This window comes from Amphiprion ocellaris, chromosome 12, assembly GCF_022539595.1.
Source record: "Amphiprion ocellaris isolate individual 3 ecotype Okinawa chromosome 12, ASM2253959v1, whole genome shotgun sequence".
Taxonomy (NCBI): Eukaryota; Metazoa; Chordata; class Actinopteri; family Pomacentridae; genus Amphiprion; species Amphiprion ocellaris.
In genome coordinates, this window is record NC_072777.1 from 35588610 (window position 1) to 35604214 (window position 15605).

The 15605-nt window shown below is 38.0% G+C and overlaps 1 protein-coding gene across 9 annotated transcripts in view; it reads right to left on the reverse strand.

Moving 5' to 3' along the window:
- Positions 1–15605, reverse strand: part of cdc42bpab (CDC42 binding protein kinase alpha (DMPK-like) b) — a 131925-nt gene that overhangs the window by 41908 nt on the left and 74412 nt on the right. For all 9 annotated transcript variants that reach the window (XM_055015887.1, XM_055015883.1, XM_055015885.1 and 6 more), the window contains exons 6-17: positions 12081–12174; positions 10677–10877; positions 10433–10571; positions 7930–8039; positions 7762–7841; positions 5137–5315; positions 4318–4440; positions 4027–4160; positions 3546–3667; positions 2515–2635; positions 1270–1380; positions 89–336 (exon numbers count right to left, since the gene is read on the reverse strand). In XM_055015887.1, coding sequence (XP_054871862.1) covers positions 89–336; positions 1270–1380; positions 2515–2635; positions 3546–3667; positions 4027–4160; positions 4318–4440; positions 5137–5315; positions 7762–7841; positions 7930–8039; positions 10433–10571; positions 10677–10877; positions 12081–12174 — 1662 coding nt within the window. The remainder of the gene's footprint in view (positions 1–88; positions 337–1269; positions 1381–2514; positions 2636–3545; positions 3668–4026; positions 4161–4317; positions 4441–5136; positions 5316–7761; positions 7842–7929; positions 8040–10432; positions 10572–10676; positions 10878–12080; positions 12175–15605) is intronic.

Below are 15605 nucleotides of genomic sequence, written 5' to 3' on the forward strand. Positions count from 1 at the left end.
GACAACTGTTCAGACAATCAGAACACAGAAGAGTGGCACTAGACAGGAATAAAAAGAGACTGATGGTCCATAAAACATCATCCAGTACCTCTCCCGGCGAGTCTTGTCCAGCTTGTCTTTGAGCATCAGGATCTCCTTCTGCAGGGTGAGGTGTTGGCTCTCGGCGTCTCGCAGCTCTTTACGAAGAGCCTTCAGCTCGGTGCAATGCTGGGCCTCCCTGCGAGCCAACTCCTCCTCGTACAACAGCGTCTTCTTCTCCATCTCCCCCCGTAAGCGAGCCACCTCCTGGCTCTGGTCTGCCGAGGCCGGAGTGGCCGAGGAGCCGGCCTGCTTCACCTGGAGGTGGAGGGGATGGAGTAGGAGAGGGATGAAGAAAAGAACGCAGAAGGAGTTGAAGCTGAAGCCCTTCTCAGACTACAATACATAACTTTGGCATCAGCATCGTTCACTCTGTGACCCTCTGAGGTGAAGAAAAGTCCACAGTAGGACTTCCTGTTAGATCCTGTCTCCATGTTGGAGATAATTTATCATTTTAAGTAATCAAAAGTTGCCTCAACTCTCTCGCTTATGGGAAGCTTATGGGTCAATCTACAATTGAGGGTCTTCTGAGGTCCATGGGATATATCTGCATACATTTTTATTAAAAGTAAAAAAAACTAATGTTTTTATGTTCATTATGATCATGTCTTTACAAATTCCATAATTATTTATTCTGGAAGCTTTCACTTCTTAATAAAAAAATGATTGGATATCACTAAAATGTCTACTATGTTACAAAAAGTCCCGCAATTCTACTTTGACCCAGGAGTGCAGGTCTGAAAGGGGATTTATTATCTGTACAGAATAAAACACCCAGCTGTCTAAATCCTCTTGGCTTGCACTGTCAGCCTTTACCCCTCGTGTCGTCCTGCGGGTCAAAACTGACCCATTTCAAAGTTTGAAAATGTGGAAAAATATATATTTTCACAGGATTTTTTTTGGAAGATTTTTACTCATTTTTTGAAAATATTTACAAGAATTTTCTTGCCAAATTTGGGGTATTTTTTAAAAATAAAACTTTTAAGGGAAACTTTTGAGGAATTATTGGAATTTTCTTCCTGAAGGTTTTGCAAGTTTTCAGAAATTTGGGGAATTTTTTTGCTGATTTTTGGGATTTTCTTCAAACAAGGAACCAGTATATTTTTTGGGTGCCCATAAGTGAAGACAACAGGAGGGTTAAAGTATGTGCAGAGACCCTGTGGAAGGACCAGTGAGTGTTTGCACTCTTACCTTAAGCCCTTCCAGCTCCTCCTCCAGCTGCCGGCTGTACTGCTCATTACGTTCTCTCAGCTTCTTCTCTTTCTGGGTCTCTGCTGCCTGCTCCTCTGCCTGGGCATCCATCTGACGTCACACAAACTCCAGTTATCCGACGGAAGCACAAACAAAACAGTTCTGCACTCATGCACCCAAGAGACATGCCCAAAACTACAGGTATACATAAAAAATATGCACAGTTTGATCATTCAAACAATGTTTCAGAGCAAATGAGATCAGTTTCATTTGATTCTGTGACTTTGTTCCACTTCATTTTCTGTATGTGAACATCTATGATCACGAACAAAGTCTCTTATGGGTCATTTTGCCTTAAATCATCAAATTTTAAGAGGAATTTCTTCTTATCCATCTCTGATTTACCGTAATTATTTATGGCAAAAAATGTGGAAATTTATAATCACATTTTAACTTAGTAAATCAAATACTTTCCCAGACAAATTACATAAAATTCTTTTCAATAACTGAAATTTTCAACTATGTTTGAATGACAGCATTTCAGGAACTACTGAAGAGAAAAGCCTGAAATGTTCACTTTTATTTCTCTAGTTTAGTTTATTTATAGCAGTTTATTACAGGTGAGTTCAAATATAACAACATCATAAAAAAGTCAGATTTTTAAGCACAAATAACAAAAAAACATAATGTAGCTTCTTGTCACAACTGCAGAAAACAAAATATGTAGAATACTTTAAAAGATGAAAAAATTAAGTTATTTAGGTTCAACTTTCATTATTTATCGAAGCAAATCGAAGTTTCAAAATGCTTCTTTAATCATATTTTTTAAAACAGAAAATTTCTGGCTTTAACTTTAAGAGTTTATGAGATATTGTCATCTAAACATGGCCTCAAATTTCAATGTGGGGGGAAAAAAACGGGCAATTTCTTTTTTTTAATCATCTCTGAGAGTACTTGATCTAAATTGTCCAGATACTATTTCAAACATCGATAGTGCATGATATAAAAACTTCAAGCAGACTAGAGATGGTCGAGCAAAAAGATAATTTGAGATAGAACAGCCATCTTATAAAGCCCATATTCGTTTTTAGAAGTACAGAATAGAGTCACAGCAACATCGTTTATAACTAAGTGTATAAATACTTCTAGAAGACACACAAACAGAGATATGGAGTTGAATTGTTCACCAACCAGCGACTGGAGACAGAACAGGGTGAGCTACCAACCACAGGGAGTCTACTCTACCTCCTTCTTGGCCCTCTCGGCCTTTCGCACCTCGAGGCGGAGAGCCTCCACCTTCTGACTCTGGCTCTCCATCTCCTCCTCCTTGTCGCGCAACTGGCGAGCAAGACGCTGCTTGGCTGACCTGAGGACAGTTAGGATTAAAAGTAAGAAATTCTAGAAGAAAGGAAACTGGAGGTTGCACAGAGAAACAACAGGATTGTTCAACTCTCATCCACCTCTCATCTAAGATGAGATCACCATGACCTGGATGACTGAGAATCTCCACAGACAACAGGATTTTTGTGATGAGGATGAATTGATGGGACTCGGAAACACCTCCACAGTTTAATCAGTTGTCCCTTGTATCATTTCTGACAGATAAGTCCTGATTAGTCCTCCGTGGTGCATTTGTAATAAGGTCCCCAATCATGTGATCATCAGCAGGCAGCTGACATAGCGTTCACTTGTTGTCATGGTTACAATGACGCCGTGCCACTAAACAGCCAACATGTGACACCAAATGAACTCATAGAGACATAAAATGACCAAAGTACGTCACCAAACAACCACAAAATGAGGAAAAAAGACCAAACTGGGACGTAAAAAGACGCAAAATGAACAAAATATCAGACAAAGACCACAAAATGACATAAAAAAAACAAAATGAGACACCAAATGAACTCATAAAGACATAAAATCACCAAAGTACAACACAAACCAACCACAAAATGAGGAAAAACGAGCAAATTGGGATGTAAAAAGACGAAAAATTACCAAATGGAACACCAAACGACTACAAAATGACATAAAACAACCAAAATGAGATGCTAAACTACCACAAAACGACATCATTTTTAATGAATCGGTGGATCCAGACTATAAACCGCATCACTGCCAAAATCTAATCACAAAATGACGTAAAACAACCAAAATGTCAAAGACCACTAAAGGATATAAAACAACCAAAACAAGAACTCATAAAGACATAAAATGATCAAAACACAACAACCACAAAGTGAGGAAAAACAACCAAACTGGGAATGGGGTTGTACCTGAGATCTGTGAGTTTCTCATTGAGCTCAGAAAACTCGTGCATGGCCAGTTTCCTCTGGCTATGGGCTTCCTTCAGCTCCTTGGACTGAGACTTCAGCTTCTCACTGGCTTCCATAAGGTCCTGATCAGAGCAAGAAGACGGTAAACATTTCAGACTCCTTCTACACACACTTTAAGACAATAAAGACTCAGATATTTAATATTTATTTAAAGTTTTAGCAGTTTTAACAGTTTTTGGACCATTACTGGCTTCCAGACTAGTTTTAATAATGCAAAATCAGCTTGTATGCATGTGTAAGACTACATTTATTTAAATTTAAATCATATTTTTGAAGATCCTCATGATGACATTCAACATTTGTCTGAGGAGGGGTGGCTTTATTTTTCACTTTAAATCCTTTTTCCAGCACTAAATCAATAAATTGTGTTTTAAAAATCAGTCAGTACATCCACAAACGCCTCATCAAACGGCGTTACTACCTTCTGGAAGTCGTCCCTCTCCTGCGTGAGGCTCTTGATCTGTTTCTCCAGAGTCTTGATGTGTTTAGACGAGTCCTCCAGGTCCCTGCGAGCCGACGTCACGTCCTCCAGCTGCTTCTCCAGTTGGCCCGAGTCTGAAACACGCAGCGAGTTTTACGTATAAAATTAAAATATTTGTGAAATTTGACTGCGGGTGTTTATTCCCGCTGTTCACAGACAGTAAAATTCTGTTTAGCGCTTTCAGAAAATCAGCCACGGCAGCGAAGTATGTGCAAAAAGAAAAGTGCTGACCAGCAATCTGCTTCTTGAGAATGTCGATCTCGCTCTTCAGGCTCCGGATCTCCACCTCCTTGTTGGTGCTGACGGGGCCTTCGCCTGTCGGGTGCTGCAGCGCCTGAACCGTCTGAGTCGACTCTGGAACATAGAGATGTCAAATTCATTCTAGTCCAGGTTCCACATTCAGCCCAGTATGATCTCCAGTGGACCGGACCAGTAAAATCATAAATTTTGTGTCTCGTTTTTGTCGGGGTTTTTTTTGTCAGTTTGTCTCGTTTTTGTCATTTCGTGTCTCGTATTTGTTGGTTTTTTTGTCTTATTTTTGTCATTTTTTGCCATTTTGTCCTGTTTTTGTCATTTTTTTGTCATTTTGTGTCTCGTTTTTGTTTAATTGGTAACGACATAACGAAGGAACTGCCCACACCTGCCCAATGAAATGGCCTTCAAGCCAACTGTCCAATGACTTTTGGTGACTTTTAAAATAGGGTGGCACATGTTAAGGAGCTGGAACTCCTAAACCTTTCATCCAATTTGAATGTGGATCCCCTCAAATGAAAGCTGAGAGTCTGCACTTTATGTCCATCTCCATTACAGAACTATAACTGAAATATGTTTCATTGAACAGGTAAAAAAACAAAACCTGCGTCCAAATATATATGACCTAACTATGCAGTCTATACCCCTGTGTATACGTGCAATTTATGTATTCCCTTTAACAAAATGTACGACTGCACTAATATTTCTTCTCTCTGCCTCAGGTAGCAGTATATTTGAGTGTTTACCTATGATTTGACACATTCATGCAACCACACCAACTATTTTTTCGACATTCACCTTGCAGTTTACGGCTCAGCTCTAGTTTCTCCTGCTCCAGGCGGCGAATCCTCCTCTCATAGGCCTCGGTGGCCAGGCTGTCCTCCAGACTGCGTTGGACATCTATGTCCACCTGGTCCTGTCCCGCCTTACCCGGCTCCCCCGCTAGCTGTCGCAGGCATCCCCGATCAGATATGGTGCTACAGGAGAGGTAGATGGAGAAAAAGTTAGATATGAAAATGTGTTACATGTCACTGTTATTTATACAGCACATTTAAAACAGCAGAGCCAAAGAGCTTTTCCAAGTGAGAAATGAGAGTCAGGAAAGTGGATAAAAATAACAAAAAACATTTAAGGTGGATTGAGGAAGAGAAACATTTATAGAGGTGAAAAAAATAAGAAAGAAGACAAATGGAGGCCTATCTAGCTCACAATGATACAGAAATCTTTAACTAATCCATGGATCCAGACTGTAAGCCGCATCACTGCCAAAATCTAATCACAAAATGTCGTAAAACAACCAAAATGAGACGCTAAACTACCATAAAAGGATATAAAACAACCAAAATGAGACACCAAATGAATTCAAAAAGACATAAAATGACCAAAGTACAGCACAAAACAACCACAAAATGAGGTAAAACGACCAAACGGGGAGATAAAAAAAGACGTAAAATGACCAAAGCACAGTACAAAACAACCACAAAATGAGGAAAAACAATCAAACTGGGAAATAAAAAGATGTAAAATGACCAAAGTACAGTACAAAACAACCACAAAATGAGGAAAAACAATCCAACTGTGATGTAAAAAGACATAAAATAACCAAAATGTCAGACAAAGACCATAAAATGACATAAAACTACCAAAATGAGACACCAAATGAACTGAAAAGACATAAAATGACCAAAGTGTGGCACAAAACAACCACAAAATATAGAGGTGAAAAAAAATAAGGATGAAGGTAGAGATGGAGGCCAGAAGGAAAAGTGGACGACTGAGATACATGTGAGCTGAAAGATGAGAAGATGTTGAGTCATGGAGGAAAAGATGGAAGGAAAAAGAGGGAGGCTGGGTGGGGGAAAGGGAGGAAAAGAAAGAAGGGAAAAGGCCATTATCGCTGAGCCTTGACAAGATAAGGAAATAAGTGCTGGGTTTGTTGCTTTCTCACGAGCAGCACTTCAGTGTGAGGATCTACAGCAAGTCCTGAACATCACCTTATTAGGGAGGGAAGCTCATTTAATACTCCTACACTTCTCTAGATGGCATGATGAGAACGCTGTGCAAGAGAGATGGCCTGCATGGGAAATCTGTCCATCTGAAATGACTAATTACAGACTGTATGGAAGCTAGCTAGTGACAGGTACCATTATTCACATCTATTTTAGTCCATTTTCACCTTTTAAATAATCTTATTTCTGCTAAACTTGAAAATGATGACTCGATTTCATTACATCCACTTAGAATCACAGTTTTTTTTTTTTTGTCTTTGTGAAGCAGTTTTCTAGACTGCAAAAACTCAAAATCTTACAAAATTTGTTTGTCTTACTTTTAGTCAAAATGTCTCATCCCACTTGATTTAAGATAAATTCACTTAACAAGAGACATTTCAGCAGATGGAGGGACTTGTTTTAAGACAATGCATCTTAAATATCTTGTTAAGTCAAACAATCTTGAAATTATCTTGTTTTGAGTTGAATTTTACAAGAAACAAGGTTCATTTTACTTTTCATACATTTTTCCAGCTGAGGTGTTATTTGTAGAAGTTACACAATCTTGATTTAAGAAATAAACTTCACTTGATTCAAGTAAATGCGTTCTATTGGAAAATCACCAATTAGTTCATATCGTCAAGTTTGCTAATGCGTTGCATGTAAATTCTACAATAAACAGTTGATTTCAATACTAGACTTGTTAACGTGGTGTAGAGTTATTTATAAATGAGGGAGGAAGAACCATGGTCATATTTACAACTAACGTATTTTCAACCAACTGTATGCAGACAGATATCTGAAAATGCTTAAATCACACTTTTTAATCTGGTTTCAAGGACAAGCTGGTCTTAAATCTAGAGTCATGTCACTGTTATACAACCTAAAATAAGTCAAATACATCTTACATTTTGTACTCAATATGAATGTTTAAAAAGCAAATGTCTACTTTTGAGTTAAAAACACCTGCTTTCTTCCCCTAAAACACAACAAATGCAGTCAAAACACGACTAAATATTAGGATTTCTAGCGAACAGTGAGAAGACATATCTCAAAATGCTTCAATTAATCTTTGCAATCTTATTTCAAGTACAAGATGGTCTTAAATCTAGAGAAGTGCCGCTATAATACAACTCAAAATAAGTTTAATACATCTCAAATTATGAGGTTACATGAAAGCAAATATCTATTTTTGAGTGAAAAACTACTATTTTTTTAGCATGTCTGGCTTATTTTCAGACACCTAAGCTTAACAATCCTGGTAAAATATAGCTTAAAATAAGTTTTCCCAGCTAATTTTAAGATCTCAATATTCTAAATATCACATCTTATTTCTAGAAATCTTACCAAGCCATTTTTCACTTGTTCTATTGGCAGAGTTTTTCACTTATTTCAAGGTAAAAGTTCCTTTTTTCCAGTGTATGGTAACACTCACCATTTACTTGTATAGGTGAAACCCACAAAGGGGAGGTGGTGGCCGGAGAAGGCAGTGTGAGAGGGAGGGGGCATCGTCTCCTGGAAATCATTTTAAAAAGATAGACACAGTTTTTAAAAATATGAATACGCATCTGGTCATTACTAGAGCATGGTGTTTAACTTTTACCGAGTTCTTCAGACAGTCGTCATCCACATCAAAGTTGGAGGTGTCTGTGGGACTGCTGACCTCTGGGATGTAGGGGGCTTCACATGTGCGAATGTTGTCCCAATCAATACCTGAAAACAGCAGGTTGAAGGTAAAACACACGTTAATCCATTAATTAATAAGCAAACAAACAGTGGAACACATTTATGAACTCCAACGGGCAGAAATGCCCAGTAGAGGTATTTGCATTAATAAGAAAATACAAAAAACAGAATGCATTATAAGAGTAAAAAGGAACCCACAGGTAACATTTAAAAGTAATCATTGGAATAAATGAGACAAAAAAGGACACAATTAATTTTGTAAACTCTATGACACAATAAAAGTCTAAAATCTGTCACTTGTAGAGTAGGAATAAGGCTTGTTTTAACTAACTGTTGGAGTGAATAAACTAAGACGGATAGAGTCATCAAAAGGTAGCGACAGAGGCTATGGATGCTGGAATGCAGCCCAACCACTGAAAACCATAAAAAACAAAAACAAAACTTTGACCATCTACTAGAGAAAACTGGAGGTTCTTCATGAACTGTTTTCACCTGAAGAAACTGCAATTATTCTTTCATGTCTGTTGGTATCGACAAGCTGATGTTTCATGCCATTTGGAGGCGAAGACAACAAAATACGTGGAAACAACTACAGGAGGTCCTCGGTTTATGACGTCCTCAACTTACGTCATTTTGCCATTACGTACGGCATTTCGTCATTACGTCGGAGCTGGTTATGTGGAACTAGCTGGCGAGCAGAGCAGATGAATACGTCATCACGCAGCGCTATAAGACAGCTTTGTTTAACAGTCCCTCCAGGAATTCGATCGCACCAATTAACGCAAATTCAACCCATCTCCGTGAATTCTGTGCCACCTTGCAATTTTGTCCAATCATCGCAACTTTTCTGCAATTTTGTCTCACCTCAGGTGAGTTCCACCGATCATAGCAGTCCCAAACGTAATGCAGGTACATCACTGAATTCACTTCCATGTTTCTGGTGTGAAGGTGCAGACATGTCCCATTCTAATGTTTCTCATTTATCAACTAAAATTACTGCTAAAGACAGTGAAAAACAATTCCTGATGTTCTTCACCAAAGCGGAGCTAAACTGTTTTACACTCGTGGAATATTATGGTGGAAAACAAATGAAAACCATCGACTGACAAACACTTTTCTACACCAAACATATCAGGAGAACGTCTGAAAGGAGCGGAAACAGACCAGACAGATCACCGCGATGGAAACTGTTGATCCAGACCTGTACCAGACCAGTACCAGACCAGTACCAGACCTCTACTAGACCTCTACCGGACCAGAACCACACCTCTACCAGACCAGTACCAGACCAGTACCAGACCAGTACCAGACCTCTACCAGACCTCTACCAGACCAGTACCAGACCTCTACCAGACCAGTACCAGACCTCTACCAGACCAGCACCAGACCACTACCAGTCCAGTACCAGTATAAATCACGTGATGGAAGCTGTTGATCCAGATCTGTTGGAGCTCTGAAGGAATGAAGGGAAGTTAGATTCATTAATGACGTGACGAGCCGTGAGCGTGTGCATGTGAACACGTGTGTGAATACCAGGATGTGAAATTAACTTTTTAAGCCACTGACAGATGTGTCCAAATATGATTCATTCAGTAGTAAATGATCATTTAATGCCTTAAATCTACCAACCACTTCCTGTTAAACCAGTATCTGGCTGCTGCTAGTTTCCCACCGTGGTGCACCAGCTGGTGGAAATGGGTTGGAGCGTTAAAGAATTAGTTTAGGAAGAAATATTGTCCATTAAAATGTTGAAATGTGTTCTAAAAGCTGAAAAAAATGCAACTTTTTAGCAATTGTCACTGTCTCTCGCCATTTCATCGCAACAAATTTGCTGAAAACATCGCAACTTAGATCGCAATTTTTTAGAAAAGTTGCTGTGAATTCAGGCATTTTAGGGACGCAACAATCTGGAAAAAAGCCTCGAAATCCTGGAGGGACTGATTAACATTTGCCGCCACATTGGATTATTCTGCATTCACTAACTTCATTATGGCTCCCAGCTTAAGTCAGACTTACAGTTTACATTTTCACCGCTATTTTCCTACCGAGTTGTGTTTCAGTTTGAGCTAATGACTGTTTGTCATTACTGTAGTTGTACAAATATGTAAACTGATTGATATCGTGATGCAGTAATGGATTTGTTTACATTTTCACTGGAGTTCCGACTTACGGCGAAGATCGACTTACATCACGCTGAAGGAACGGAACTACGATGTAAGTTGAGGACCTCCTGTATTCAGTTATACAAGTTTGAAAAAGTCACAAAAATAGTCACCTGATAAATACATTTGAGACACACTGGGTAATTTTTAAAAAAATTTCCAATTTCCATAGATTTTTCTTTCTTTTTTTTAATGCAGTACTAAATTGGGTGTAGAAACACAGTTATTGTAATCTGTAGAGATATACGCCGCCTGTACCGGTGAAAAACGGGTGCTGCTTGAAGTCCTCGATGCCGTTCTGGCCCAATCGGTGCTCTCGACTGCAAATGAGCCGACGAATCAGATCCTTTGCATCCTCTGAAACGTCCGTTATCTGCTGTGGGAACTGGAATCGCTCCTGTGTAAAATATGGCAGCGTTTGTTAGCATTTGCAGAGACTTTTCAGTTAAAAATGGAATTTTTCAGTTGAATATGTTTATAAAATGTAATGTTATAAGCTCACCTTGTGGTTCATGATCTTCCCGTAGGTTTCCACCAGGGATTCTGCATAGAAAGGAGTCTCACCGTACAGCATCTCATACATGCAGACGCCCAGGGACCACCAGTCGCACTCAGGTCCATACTTGCCTTTCCCATCTTCCATAGCCTGAAGGATTTCTGGGGAGATGTAGTCTGGAGTTCCGACTGCCACAGAGGACTGGACCTAGCAGGGAAATAAAACAACAGTCGAAAAATGATGCCAAAAATCTAAAAAATGTAACAAATGAGACAAAATCTGGCAAATTGGCCCAACAGTCTGCATGCTACAGTAATAAGTGATGATGATGAGTTACAGGCTGAAGTCAAGACAAATAAAACCAGTCCAGGAACAGCAAACAACCAAACAAAGAGCTATTGATCCTTCAGACCCCCACTACAGGATGAATTCCCTCTTCTGCACTGTTTTTCACTGCTCTGCTTCAACTTACTTTGAGGCACTTTTGAGAATCTTATTCTGACCCCTAAATTACTGTCAATGCTTTAAAATCAGGAAGTTTGATTATATAAAAATATTAGTGCTAACAAATAACACTTGTAATCAGATTAATCATAGAGTTGCTGTGGATTAATTTCATTTTGTGTCAGCAAACAGATTCAAGAAAGACGGGAATATATATATGTGTGTATGTGTGTGTGTGTATATATACACATACACACGCGCGCGCGTGTGTGTATATATATATATATATATATATATATATATATATATATATATATATATATATATATATATATATATATATATATATATATATATATATATATATATATATATATATATATATATATATATATATAAAATTCCACCACAGCAGATATGTGATGTTACCTAGAATTAGTTAAACAGCTCACAGATATCGGTATCGGTTGATATCACAATCAGAGATTGAGAGTTGGACAATATCAGCATATCGGTTATCGGCAAAAAAGCCAATATCAGACATGCCTAATTTTTAGACATTACTGTTCCGCTTTAGAGCCAAAAGTTCCCCAGTGGAAGAGCAGATGTTGGAATCTACATCCATCATGTTGGCATCAGGAGTGATTTTCTGGATTACAGATGAAACACTAAAATAAACACACTCTTATCATGACCTCCAGCTTCAAACTACATTTATTTTTCTAAATGGTCACATAACCTCTCCTCTGATCATCCATTTCATCCTGTCATTTTCCCTTTTACGTAACACCTACAGGGGTTTTATTTTCAGTGCAGGAGGAATTGTCTGAATCATGAACCACGGCCAGGAAGCCGAACCACACTCCTCCTGGGAGACCCCTGGGGGTTGACGAGGAGGTCAGCGAAACTCTGGTATGTTTGCTTTGGACTGAAGGAGGCATCAGCGGCGGTGTGGTAGAAACTTACCGTCCCGTCCTCCATGAGTTTGAGGCAGGAGCCGAAGTCAGCGAGGCGGATGTGGCCGTTCATATCCAGCAGAAGGTTGTCGGGTTTAATGTCCCTGAAAGAAGAAAGAAAAAAGATGAGGAGGGGATGGAGGACAGAGAAAGAAGGAAAATGCCAACTAGACTGAAGAACACCGCAAAAACTCCAAATCTTACCAAGTCGGTTTGTCTTATTTTCAGTCAAAATGTCTCATCCCACTTGATTTAAGATAAATTCACCTAACAAGTGACATTTCAGCAGATGGAGGGACTTGTTCTAAGACAATGCATCTTAAATATCTTGCTCAGTCAAACAATCTTGAAATTATCTTGTTTTGAGTTGAATTTTACAAGAAAACTCAAAATAAGTTTAACCCTCATGTCGTCCTGCAGGTCAAAATTAACCTGTTTTAAAGTTTGAAAATGTGGAAAAAATATATATTTTCACAGTGAAACTTCTGATGTCCACATTTTCAACATTTTTGGGAAATTTTTGAACATTTTTTGGTTAAAAATGTTTCTTCAGAACATTCACATAAAAATCAATCAAAATCTTTTTTGTGAATGTTCTTAAAGAAAATATTAGAAGTTTAACTGATATATATGGAATCACTTCAGATATTTTTATGATTTTTTGGAAGATTTTTCCTCATTTTTTGAAAATATTTACAAGAATTTTCTTGCCAACTTTGGGAGATTTTTTTAAAATAAAACTTTTAAGGGAAACTTTTAAGGAATTATTTGAATTTTCTTTCTGAAGGTTTTGCAAATTTTCAGAAATCTGGAGAATTTTTTTGCTGATTTTTTGGATTTTTTTCATATGAGGAAACAATATTTTTTGGTGTCCATAAATGAGGACAACAGGAGGGTAAATACATCTCAAATTAGGAGGTTACATGAAAGCAAAAATCTATTTTTGAGTGAAAAACTGCTAGGTTTTCTTTTTTAGCATATCTGGCTTATTTTAAGACACCTAAGCTTGACAATCCTGGTAAAATATAGCTTAAAATAAGTTCCCCAGCTAATTTTAAGATTTCAGTATTCTAAACATCAGATCTTATTGCAAGAAATCTTACCAAGCCATTTTTCACTTGTTGTATTGGCAGATTTTTTTCACTTATTTCAAGGTAAGAGCTCCTTGAAATAAGGTTTTTTGTTCTTGTTTTGAGAGGAGCATTTTTTCCAGTGAAGATGATGAAAACTAGACATCCTTCCAAACAAAACAGTACTTATAGGACATCCAAAACACATACGCATGCCTGAGCTCATATTCCGCTGCAGCTCCCCGATGATTGTCAACATGTTCTGTTATCTTCTTGCAAAATGATTCATACATGCATGAAAATCATTGATATTCATGACTTACTCATGACTTTATGAAGAACTGATGGATATCGTGATGCATGGAACGGCTTTGTTTACATTTTCCTTGAGTTCCGATTTACGGCAAAAATCGACTTACATCAATCTGTAGGAACGAACTCCGATGTAAGTCTAGGACCTCCTGTATTTGTACTAGCATTGAATCATTTTCACCTTGTAGTTTTATACTAACATGACAGGAGCCTGGCTCTACTTAAAATAATAAAACTGATGTTCAACAAAAGCACACTCCCTACTCATGCACGAACACCTCATTAATACTGACTAGAACCTGACCAATATGGATTGTAAAAAAATTCTGATATCAATACATCAGCCAACATTATATTAGCTATATTTGTATAGCATGTTTTGTTTTGTTTTGTTTTTTTTAAGGTATAGCTCTGTACAATTAAACAAATAGATTCCAAACAAACAATAAAAACAAGATAAAATAGTTCAGTGAAGCCGTTACATCAAAGATGCTTTGGAGTAAAAAGGATTATGATTGGTGCACCAAAAGTAACCCAACAAGTGGAATTATTGAGGATATGATTTACATTTAAATTAAAGTTAGTCTGAAAAGGGAAAACGATCCGGTCGTCTTTCACAAACTACTCAGATCCTCAGGTGGATCCTTCTGGTCGTTCCAAAGTTGAGGCTTAAATCTAAAGGTGACCAAACGTTCTCCATCAGGACCTCCACTTTGGAACAACCTTCAGAGTTACTAACTTCTTTTATGTGAGATTTACTTTTAGCTTTACTTAGTTTTAGTGTTTTATTCTGTATTATGTCCTGTTTATTTCAGATGTTTTTTCTGGTTTTATTTCACTTTTAGCTGCCTGGTTCTTTGGTGTGATGTCATCTCTCTGATTCTTTAGTTCTCTAATTTTTTTACTTTTAATTTTAACCCTCAATCTTGTTCTTTATTTTCAAATTGTGTGTTCATCTAGCTAATTATGCATTTATTGTCATTTTTACTATTTATTTTTGCTCTGACTTGTCTCCTATATCTTGTCTGATTGTCTGTGTTTCATGTTTTAACTGTAAAGCTCTTTGTGACGCTGTTCTTAAGGCTGCTATAGAATTAAAGTTATTATTATTATTATCACAGAGAATAAGCTTGACTTCGTACAAACATTTGCTCAGCTATGGTACATACTCTGCTACATGTGCTGCAGAAAAGGCTAGAAGTACTAATAACAATGAATTTAGAGTGTGCTTCGCTGGATAAAATATGTGATGACACGTTTCTATATTACCTCAAGTATCTTTTTTTGCACTATAACTGTGTACAAGAAGGTTGGTTGGTTGGCTGGTTGGATGGATGGATGGATGGATGGATGGATGGATGGATGGATGGATGGATGGATGGATGGATGGATGGATGGATGGATGGATGAAACCAATAATTCCAAGTTATTCCCCAAGAACAAGTTCTTTGGCAAGCAAACGTTGAATTTAACAAAAAGAAACCTCTAGCCGGGTTCAGGGAGGACGACCACCCACTTCAACCAGCAGGGGTGAGGGGTAAAAAGGACAGATAAAAGGACTGAATTGTCTTTATGTGATATTTTATATAATGACCGAGGCTTTAACTTGAACTACTCAACCACTACAGCGAGAACATTTCAGATTGTGCTTCAAACAGACCTCAAAGTGCATAAAATTAAAGTGACATTCAGGTCACAAATGAAGTCTTTCTGATTAGAAATACTCACAACAATGAATTTCCTTCACTTAACTTCAGTTTAAGGTGTCATTTCTTTAATTTTTTTCTCCCTAAATTCTGTTAAACCACTCAATAAAGACATGAGAGGACGTTTCTTTTGACTGAAACACGCTTTGAAGACTCCTTTGATGTTTCAGTCTCCAGCCAGAGGTCTCTTCAAAGCCAGATGTGAAGCCCCTGTCATTTTCCAGTGGTGTTAATAGTCCCATCTCATGGGGCTACAGCAGGGGGGTGGGCTCGCTATCTCTTTTCTCCAGAGACGCCACTAAATCACCAACCTATAAAACCATACATTAAAGTAATATGTGCACATATGTGACTACTATAGATGCAGAAAAGTCTGGCTACAAAACTTCGATATAAAGTGACACTTCTACCGAATCACTGTGTGCATCGAGGGTTACTTAGAAGTCT